This window comes from Anarrhichthys ocellatus, unplaced genomic scaffold (genome assembly GCF_004355925.1).
Source record: "Anarrhichthys ocellatus isolate YVR2014 unplaced genomic scaffold, GSC_Weel_1.0 scaffold3, whole genome shotgun sequence".
Classification (NCBI taxonomy): domain Eukaryota; kingdom Metazoa; phylum Chordata; class Actinopteri; order Perciformes; family Anarhichadidae; genus Anarrhichthys; species Anarrhichthys ocellatus.
The window spans coordinates 3,872,982-3,883,178 of record NW_022280033.1 but is presented as its reverse complement, the minus strand read 5'-3'; the positions used below and the strand labels follow the sequence as shown (position 1 = coordinate 3,883,178).

Genomic DNA, 10,197 nt, shown 5'->3' with positions numbered 1-10,197 from the left:
TCTCTCTCTCTCTCTCTCTCTCTCTCTCTCTCTCTCTCTCTCTCTCCAGTCTGATTTCCATATATGGTTTTGGGGATTAGAATCAGATGAAGACAGGAATTTACAGTAGTTCCACTGTGGTTCCACGCTCCATCAACACCAACCAAATGTCTGATTCTGTCCCATTTGACTTTGAGGACTCGCCTTGTCTTCCAACTCTCATGAGAACACACACACACACACACACACACACACACACACACACACAGAGAGATTGGGACTGGGTGAGGTCATGTTGGAGTTGAGGACTGCTGGTTTCCTGTCTGATGACGACTCTCCCTCCTTTAAAGGCTCTGCAAGCTACACATCCAACTCTCCTCTTTCACTCTTCATCTGTGTGTTAAAACCCTGTGAAAACTGAATGGGCCTAGCGGTTTATCGTGATGTCACCACATTCCAAGAGCTGAAGTATCAGCTCGATGGAAATGATGGAACCACCCATATGGGTTTTTATTAATGCGAGTATGCAGACTGAAAGCCTATGAGTGTGTTATTGATGAACACTTTTGTCCCAAAATGTAATGCACACTAGAATGGAAACTGAAGCTTTGTCCCACTATGACATATTACTGTGTGCATGTGTGTGTGTGTGTGTGCGTGTGTGTAGAACCCCCAGTATTCGAGCACCAGCACCTACGTGATTTACGCTCACCTGCTGAGGCAAATCGCAGCTCTCTCCGAGGCCGACCACCACTTCCTGGTTCATTGGCTAAAAAAGTAAGTCTGTGTGTGTGTTTGTGTGTCAACCTTTGATGTTTGCTTGCAAGTTGCCATAGCTTTCTCTGTCATTTTTTAAACTATTTTTGTCTCTATTTGTCTTTCTCTCTCTCAACCTGTCATCCTCTTCCCGTCTTTACTGTGTTTCCATCAGCAGGAATAAAGCAAAGGCATTTTTTGGGGGGGTATTTGCATCGTTGCTGTATTATCTTTCACATTTTCTCCTCGTCCAAACTGAGTCTGAGGACAGAGGCTGTAGTACGTTGAACAGATTGTAAACTCTTTAAAGGGAAATATGTGATTTGAGTCTCTGTACTGTAAATAACTTTTGGAAGTGTAGGCGGATTGGGTCTTGTCATCTGGTCTTTGCAGCAGGGTTAGCTGGTGATTGATTGTGTGATGGGAACGTAAATTTAAAGTGTTTCCATCTCTATCTAGGAATATTTTCCTTTTTTCCATCATCATCATCATCCTCTTTGTTTTCCCACTCTAATCTGAGGAGGGGGGCGGGGGAGGGGGGTCACAGTTATGGAAATCACATTTTCACCACTTTCATATATGCTGCATATACAGCACGTCATGATTTTGATTCTAAATCGTTAATCGCTGAAATGAGCTTTCGATTTCCAACTTTAATGTCAAAAGCAGGATTGTTTTTTTCCCAGCATTTTTTTCCTTCCACCCCAGCCGCCTACTTGCTTCAACACTGTTAAAGTTATTGAACTTTCACCACAGCACCTTAGTGTGGTACATTACCAAAAACATGTAATGCTACATTTGAAAATGTTTATGACAGTTGTCAGGGTGTCTTTACGAATCAAGACTCCAAAGTCTTACAAGTGTTAAAAAACTGTTTGTAGAACTGTTTGAATAGAAAATCTAATTGTAGATCTGGAGAATCGAGACACCCCTTTACAATAGCATATTACTGTCCAACCCTCATCAGACAGTTGGATGGCATGTGTGTGGCATCGCTACCCAGCCTGCAAGAAAAACTGCAACTTTTCTGTATTTTGGAGGTTATCAACTGCCAGCCAGTTTAATCGCTTTTAAAACTTGACTCACAGCCTACAATTACAAATGTAAGCCATCCTCTCTCTCAGCCTTAAGAAGGAGCCCGAAAGAATGCATCCTTCATGTGGTGATGATTTATAAGCTAACTGCTCTAAATTACAAGTTCTGTTTAGTTTTTCTCTCTTGAACTGTCTATTTTTGTGCATGTGTGTATATTTCAGGGTATGTGCAATTTGTGTAGTTTTGCCTCTGCCAAGCTGCTGAAGTTAACCAATAACTTCTGTGTGTGTGTGTGTGTGTGTGTGTGTGTGTGTGTGTGTGTGTGTGTGTGTGTGTCAGGGTGTCGGCGAGGCGTTTCAGGCAGCCGGTAGAGCGCCTCATGCAGTTTATCTCCACCCGACTGTTTCCTGCAGAACCAGACGAACTTCCTCCTCTGGCCAAGTGCTCCTGGTGGATTCCCTCTGCTACCAAAGTGCTCGGCCTGTTCAGTGAGTCTCACACACACACACAAACACCTACACAAACACACACACACACACACACACACACACAAAAGATAATTTTGTCACACTTAACGTTCCATCTTCTATTCCTGTCCTCAGATGCAGCCAACAGTGTCTCCTCTACTCCCATCATGCCTTTCACCGACTTCTACAACATCACTCTGGAGCACATAGACTTCATGGAGGAGTACAGAACCTGGCAGAACTACGGCAACTCAAATAGGTCAGATAAAGTTTGTCTCTTTGTCTATCCAGTTTAACTGGCTTTTCCAGCTACTGACTTTTACTAAAATGACTGAATGTGTCCAGAATGTCTCTAATACCAAACTTCGTTGTCTGAAATGTTGTTTGATTGTATAATAGATGTGTTGCTTGTGTGAAATGTTCAAGGACACAGAGCTTTTTTATACATAGATGGATATTAAATAATGGAGCAGTGGAATAGACAGTGAGTAGTGACTTTTTCCCAGGGAAGGTGTCCCTGCTCTCGCCCCCTAATAAGGACCAGAAATGCTAACAGATGTGTCAACACATTAGCTTGACTCACTGCAAAGATGACCAAGAAGTCCTGGAAGTCAGACCAAGTATCTGTGCCTGTGCAGGGACGAAGTAACGTTCCCACACAGCTGCACTTCATCCAGAATGGTGGAAACACTTCTAGAAGCCGCAAAGTCTGTTTCACGCCGCGTCACGGCTCGTTGGACGTCTGATAAAGGAAATGGATCCAGAGTTTACAACGCAAACGATGGGCTCTAAAAGTTCCTGGCTGATGTGGTGGGGAATTCTGCTCATTCCGGGTGTAGATTTCAGAGCCTGCTCATTTGAGTAAAAATGATTTTAAAAATACACTGGAGAGAATGAAGTGTTTTCAGGGTTATTAACTTTTCATATTTCTTCTCGTCCTCTCTCAGGTTTTCCTTCTGTCAGTTTCCCTTCATCCTTTCGACAGTGGTGAAGAAAGCCATCATCCAGAAAGACTCTGAGCAACAGATGATCAGTCAGGCCAGGGTGAGACACACACACTCACACACACATGCAAACAGTTTTGTACCTCATTTAAATAATACGACCCTAACGGTTAATCTAATGCCGTTGTTAAACTGTTTTGTAGAAGCGAGGACGTCACTTTCCTTATTTACAAGTCCGGTAGAAGTACAGTAACATAGACGCATTAAACCTAGAAATCAGGCTAAATGTGCAACAATGTACGCAAGCAACAAATGCATGTCCACACACTTTAATTGTGTGTGTGTGTGTGTTTGACAGCAAAGCCTGGTCAGTAAGGTTTCTCGCAGGCAGAGAGTGGACATGAACCTTCTGTTCCTCAACATTAAAGTACGACGAGCACAACTCCTCAGCGACTCACTGGATGAGGTCAGTACACACACACACACACACACTTTAATCAAATAAAATATAATATAATACAAGGTACTCATTAAAGCAGTATTACATAACAAGGGCTCCCTCCCTATGTATATGGTAAATATTAATGAAGAAAAAAAATCATGTTTCCTCCGCAGAGAATTCGTTATTTTATGTGTGAGAAGTTAATTCTGTCTCTCGAGGCAAACATAAGCGCATGTTCATGTTTAAGGGATGCATGGTGATTAAGTTTTGAACTTCTACATGAATAAACATGAACATATGTTTATCTTTTCCATGTCAAACTCGCCTCCTGACAGGAAACCGGAGCAACCAACTAGCTTGTTTGAGATTTGAAGTACTGTATGAAATACTTCTGTGTTCACAGACATGTTCTGAGATAATGTAGAACAATGGTTGTTGTGTTGAATATGTTTTGGCAATCAGTGCCAAACACATTTTTTAATTAAACAAATCAACTTTAATTAGTTAATTAGTAATTAATTAGTTTTAGTTAGTTAGTATTCGCACAGGACTTATATTACCAGGGGACCTGATGTGATGTAGGAATAATCCCCCATGTCTGTGTTTTGTGCAGCGCATCCACACAGGAAGTCTGTATTTTACTCAAAAGTACTGATATTATCTCCCAGGTATGATGTCAAGTCTCTGCCTTTATATACAAAATATTATACTATATGATATTTATATTTGATGTTATTATTATTATTATTACATTATATACCTTTTTGTGTTTATATGATACTGTGTGAATGTGTCGCCATGCTGTGTAGCAAGATGAGCCTCCTGAATTTGCACCCACACTGCTGTCAAAACATTCATTTGTAATTGACCACACAGCCTACAGAATTCTCCACGAGGAAAGAGGCAGAAATATTTAAAACCTTTGAACCTTTCAACAACAAAAATACAAACCCATATCACGAGATTACCACATGATGCTTCATTGACACATCTGCCTGTAAGAAGTGTGTTTACTGAAGCACTGAGCAAAGATAATACAGAAGGAAGGACTTCATCTCACAGATGAATTTTAGGGCGTTATGAGGTTTTGATGACAAAAACAGGCAAAATGTGTGGTCTGGGAACACAGAGAGGGCAGTGAAAATACAGAACCACTCATGTGTCAACCTCAGACGCTCAGTCTGACCTAAACCGAACTGTAAATCTCATGTGAACCCTCAAATCTAAGTCTAAGTGATGTTAAATGTTAGTTTCTTCAAGAAGTAAGATTCAGCCCAAATGTCTTTAGCTTTAAGATGGTCCTCGGGGTTCTGTCCTTTTTGGCCTGGACAAGTTTGGGAGTAAAGGATCACATGTTTTAAACTCTGGGGTTTTAATGAAACAGCTACGTGATAGTTTTTGTTATAAAAAAAGAAAATATTCGTTTCAAAACTGCATGCATTAATCTTATGTTGTGTCTCCTCCGTCTGTAGCTGACGAGGAAGCGGTGTGACCTGAAAAAGAAGCTGCGGGTGACGTTTGTCGGGGAGGCGGGGCTGGACATGGGCGGCCTGACAAAGGAGTGGTTCCTGCTGCTGGTGCGACAGATCTTCCAACCAGACTACGGTGAGACACACTACCATCAGGCCGTCTAGAGTGTACCACAGAGGGGCTTCAGCTGACACCGCACACCACGCGGTGGTCTTATTGGAGGTTATTCTTACCAAACTGTATGAGCTGTGTCCATAAAACAGCCTTAATCAATGTAGTGTGAATAAAGAACATGGAAAAGCTGAGATCTACCAACAGAGAACAACAGATAACGACTCGATTCTGGTGGGAAATCCAGTTTGATGCAAAGTCAATGGAAAGTGAAGCCGTCATTTACTGTAAACAAGTGGAGAGAAAATTAAACTGCATTTTTATTAGATGGAGGTCTCTGTGGACAAGCTCTGAGAGTTTTCAGGTTGGGGAAGCTGCAGCAGGAATACGTGTCAGATGGCTGAGAAAAGCGGTCAGTGTTGGTTTTGGAAACTGGAGCAGCTCCTGTTATGACTTCTCTTCTCTCCGTCTGTTTCTCTTTTCAGTTTACTCTCCTACAGACGGCCTGACTCTAATTATCTCCATATCTGTGTCACTATGTTTGTGTGCCCTTGTCTCTTTTCCCTTCCTGTCTTCTTCTCTCCTCCTTTAATCCGTTTGCCTTTGAGCCTCTCCAATCCTGACATTTTAAAGAAACAATCCAAAAATGGATCTTTTGAGTATTGAATCTGCCCCCTATAGTTTTAAAAAGTGGCTCTGAAAAAAATGTAGTATCAAGCATCAAAACTTTCATATCTCAAACCACTCATGCAGCACAATCCACCTCTTCTCCATTGATTCATAAGTTCAGCATGTTCCAAACAACTGTTGGCTTCCCTCTGGGTCACCACTGAAATCCATTATATCCTGGTTGTCCAGCCGTGCTTATGCCTAAACATGACAACACTGGTATTATTCTGAAGACCAAAACCAAAAATATGTCTCCCAATAACTTCCACTAATCCCTATACTTTTTGGCTCACATCCTCAAGCCCATTGGTGCTTACAGAAGAGTAAACCGAAACTTGATGACCATGAAATGATGAAATATGCCAGCTAGAATGAGGCAGAGACATGTTTTCTGATCTGCGGGAGCGCACAATTGGGGTGGATGTAATTTATGCCGATAACGAAGAGTAGTACGAAATATTCAAAATATTTGGGGAAGTATACCTGACTTTGAGAACGGAATATGCTGAAGTGGTAGTGTGTGATTTGGTGGAGTCACACCGCATAGACGGCTGGGACTCGCAGACATTATTTTAATCCAAATCCAAATTGAATTTATATGAAATGTGAGTGAACAGCTTTTTCCCTTTTTATTCAACAACTGCGTTTCCATCACTGTTGCTCCAATATTTCCTTTAACCACAAGAAACATTCTAACGTCATGTGAGGATGAAAAGCTCTTTTACAATATTGATGTAGAATTTTCTCCAAGAATTGCTGTTTCAAGTCAGCCTTTCTCCTCCAGTACATTGACGTCTGCATAATAAATACTTGAATGGAAACCGAGTCTGTATCTGCCTCTTCCCCCCTCCCCCTCTCTCTCTCTCTCTCTCTCTCTCTCTCTCTCTCTTTATCTCTGTCTCTCTCTCTCCTCTCTTCAAGTTGTTCTTTCCATCGTCTTTCCGTCTTTCTGCGGTCGTCTGTGTTTTTGGTGCCAGGGGACGTCGGCCCAAAGCAACACACTCAATGAAAGCTGTGTTCCCCTCATTAGCAGCACAGGGAAAGCCCCGGCTCTGCCTCACACACACACACACACACACTAAGCTGCACACATGCAGGTGTACACACACACACACACACACACAGGCTCTTTTATGCGTGAAGTGGTGTCAATTTCTGGTGTTCAGAGATGTGAGCGGTCCAGATGCGTGTCAGAACAGACTGCTGCTGTTTCTCTCAGTCAGAGCTGGAACGCTTCAGCGGCGCTTCACGATCCTGCAAGTGTATTCTGCTCAACTACCTGCTCCTCTTTTATCGCTCGCTACAAGTGATGCTCAGCAGAGCGGAAATAAACAACTCGGACCATGCAGATTTCTCGTCATTCAAAGTGAAATAGAAAATACATTCAAATAGAACTTAACAATACAAAATACAATTTTGCTCTATAAGTTTGGTTGCTCTTTCCATCCATCCTTCAAGGCCATCGTCCATCTTGCATCTCATCTCGTCAACTTTTTCCTACCTTGCCTCCATCTTTCCTTCTCTCCTTCCCTTGTCGGTCCATTCGTCCAGGCTTTATTGATTTATTAACCACCATTAATGTGCTAAACTTAATTTTATTTTTTCAGGAATGTTCACCTACATGAAGGACTCGCGCTGCCATTGGTTCAGCAGTTGGAAGTGTGACAACTATTCTGAGTTCCAGTTGGTCGGGACTGTATCCTTAAAGGAACAAAACACATTAGATTCAGCACACACTGTCTTTATGGAGACTGTGGGTTGTATGTTCTTATTAAAATAAAGTGTGAGAGTTTGTTTTTTAGTCATGGTTGTATGTTTAGGTTTTACACTTTGTTTGTTTGTACAATTTTGACTTTTTTCCCATCAAGAGTAGCTTAGCGTCTGCACAGACAGACTACATTAGCATTTTAATGTTCCTCAATTATATTCATAGTTCTCCAGTGGTTTCACAGCTTCTGGTTGTAGCTTTTATGTCTCCCAGACAAAACTGCAGTGTTTTGGGGTTGTACAGACACACACACACACACACCTACATATGTACTCTACTCTTATACTCCCTCCCCAACTCTCACAAACTGTACTATAAAACTCCTCTATTTCAAACCACAGAGGAGAAAGAGATACTTTAATGTGTGTTTTCAGGCTGTAAATCTGCACAGATATATCGCAAACTATATACAACTTCTTTTCTGCAGAAAATATGAAATGAAACAGACAGGGTTTGAAAGTGAAACATTTCTCCACAACAAGACGGCCTCAGTAATTTCACACCCACAGACTCTTACATAAGAAATGAGTCAAAACTGTTTAAAAGCAAACTGAGTATTGTAGAAGACATTCGCAATTTTCTTTTAAAAGGTCTTCGGATGCCGCTAGCAATGTTATGAATGTGGTATTTAAAGTGTATGTAGATAGTTTGTAGTTATACTACAAAGAGCCAGTGCACTGACTGTACAGACGTTTGGTCAAGCTAGTCATTTCTTAGAGTCACTTCTTAGAGTCACTTCTTAGAGACAGGGTTGTGTCCAGCTTTAGCACATAATACCTCAGACAGCTGCACATTCTTTCCTCCACTTGCAGCTTGTTTTAACAGGAAATGAGTCTATTTTGCCCGACACTTACAATAACTACTCCATTTGTACCTGCATTCATTAGAAACTTACAGTACTTAGTAATTACAAATGGTTGTCAGGTGGACAGAAATCGACGGATACGTTTCTTTCAAACATTAACATGACTTTCTGTTGTGTAGTTTCAAATACTGCAGGATAGCTCTGCTGTTGTTCCTGCTTTTGTATAGTGTACTTTCAGGACTTTGTCCATGTGTGTGTGTGTGTGTGTGTGTCTGTGCGAGTGTCTATCTATACAGTACGTGTGTGTGTGTATGTGTATAGAGAACGATCCAGCACTTCAGCCTTAGTTACTGGCCAGCTGGGAACTGTCAAAAGGTTATATAACCTAATAGCTGCCTGTTCCTCGCCAGGTTCTTGTGTGCGTGTGTGTGTGTGTGTGTGTGTGTGTGTGTGTGTGTGTGTGTGTGTGTGTGTGTGTGTGTGTGTGTGCGCTCCTGGATGTTCCATGCGTTTTCCACATGTGTGCGCACGCTAAGAGCTAATTTATCAATCGCCATAGATCCTGTTTAGTCGTCATGGTAGTGTTGCGTCACTATGAAGATGAAAAGGGAGCGGTGGAGAGAAAAAGTGTAACGGAGAGAGAAAGCAGAAAGAAAGATGGAAAGACTATGAACAAAAGTAAACATAAAAGAACAAACATTGATGAGAAAGCAGAGAAGAAGAGAGACAAAGTGGGACATGAAGCGAGAGAGACAGTACAGAGATGAGACTGAGGCATTGCAGCTGCCCGGTTTCCCTGCTCTTTGTGCATTTGTGCACGTGTGCATTATTCCTATGCTGCAATATTACATTACACAGGTTTGCTGTGTGGTACTTTGACTGATCACCTTCATTTGGGAATATGCAATATGTAGGCACAATGGCATCTTAAATAATGGAGAACAGGGTCTCAACATCATAAAGTAAAACTGCAATAAAACATCAGACAAAAAGGAATGGTGCTAAAAGAAGTTAAGCTAACTCACGAACATAATAACAACAATAAAATCATTTTGCGGCAGAGTGAACCTGAGGCTTTTTGGGGCCCCAGAGGGAAGTTTGGCAATCCGGCTTTGAACAACAAAGAGGGGGGCAGGTGATGGGAAGCTTGGTAGAGAGACATTTGTTGAGGCTGGACAGGGAGAATTAGATAATTGCAAGTACGGGTCACTTAGGACCAGATTCATGAAATAATGTGTAGATTCAGGTCTAAAACTATTGTCAGATTGATAAAGTCTAGGACTATGGTTCTGTGTACGAGCCAGACAAAGTGGGAAAAGATGATTTTTTTACTGTATTACACTGCATTTTCAGTGATAAAAATGATTTACTACCACGCAGCTTCTCTTAGTTTGTAGAGTAAAGGTTGGTCTCTGCACTGTGTAGGGAGACCGACATGCATGCAGATTCTGTCCCGTAAGTCTTTATTACCAAGTGGGCACAGTGGGAAGCTTCAACATACTACAACATTAGGGAAGCTCCGGGCTTATTCTTGGTCAGTTAGCAATTCTGTTGGAAATTTTGGTTGATAAGAAGATCGTTCTTGTTCTTGAGTTTTTGTAATCTTCATGTTTGCATAATAATGTTGCAGAATCTTTTTTTCTCAGTTTGTTGTTTTGTGCCTCATCTTGCTGTCGCACCAATGAAGCATCAAGGAAAGAAAGGAACGGGCTGAAAGTGGGAAGTGAAGTAGAAAAACAGACAGAGACATA

At 41.6% G+C, this 10,197-nt stretch overlaps 1 protein-coding gene across 2 annotated transcripts in view; it reads left to right on the top strand.

Annotated features, from left to right (window-relative positions):
- Nucleotides 1–10,197, top strand: part of hectd2 (HECT domain containing 2) — a 40,958-nt gene that overhangs the window by 11,985 nt on the left and 18,776 nt on the right. For both annotated transcript variants that reach the window (XM_031876284.1, XM_031876295.1), the window contains exons 8-14: nucleotides 647–756; nucleotides 2,110–2,258; nucleotides 2,373–2,496; nucleotides 3,185–3,281; nucleotides 3,540–3,647; nucleotides 5,096–5,228; nucleotides 7,481–7,569. In XM_031876284.1, coding sequence (XP_031732144.1) covers nucleotides 647–756; nucleotides 2,110–2,258; nucleotides 2,373–2,496; nucleotides 3,185–3,281; nucleotides 3,540–3,647; nucleotides 5,096–5,228; nucleotides 7,481–7,569 — 810 coding nt within the window. The remainder of the gene's footprint in view (nucleotides 1–646; nucleotides 757–2,109; nucleotides 2,259–2,372; nucleotides 2,497–3,184; nucleotides 3,282–3,539; nucleotides 3,648–5,095; nucleotides 5,229–7,480; nucleotides 7,570–10,197) is intronic.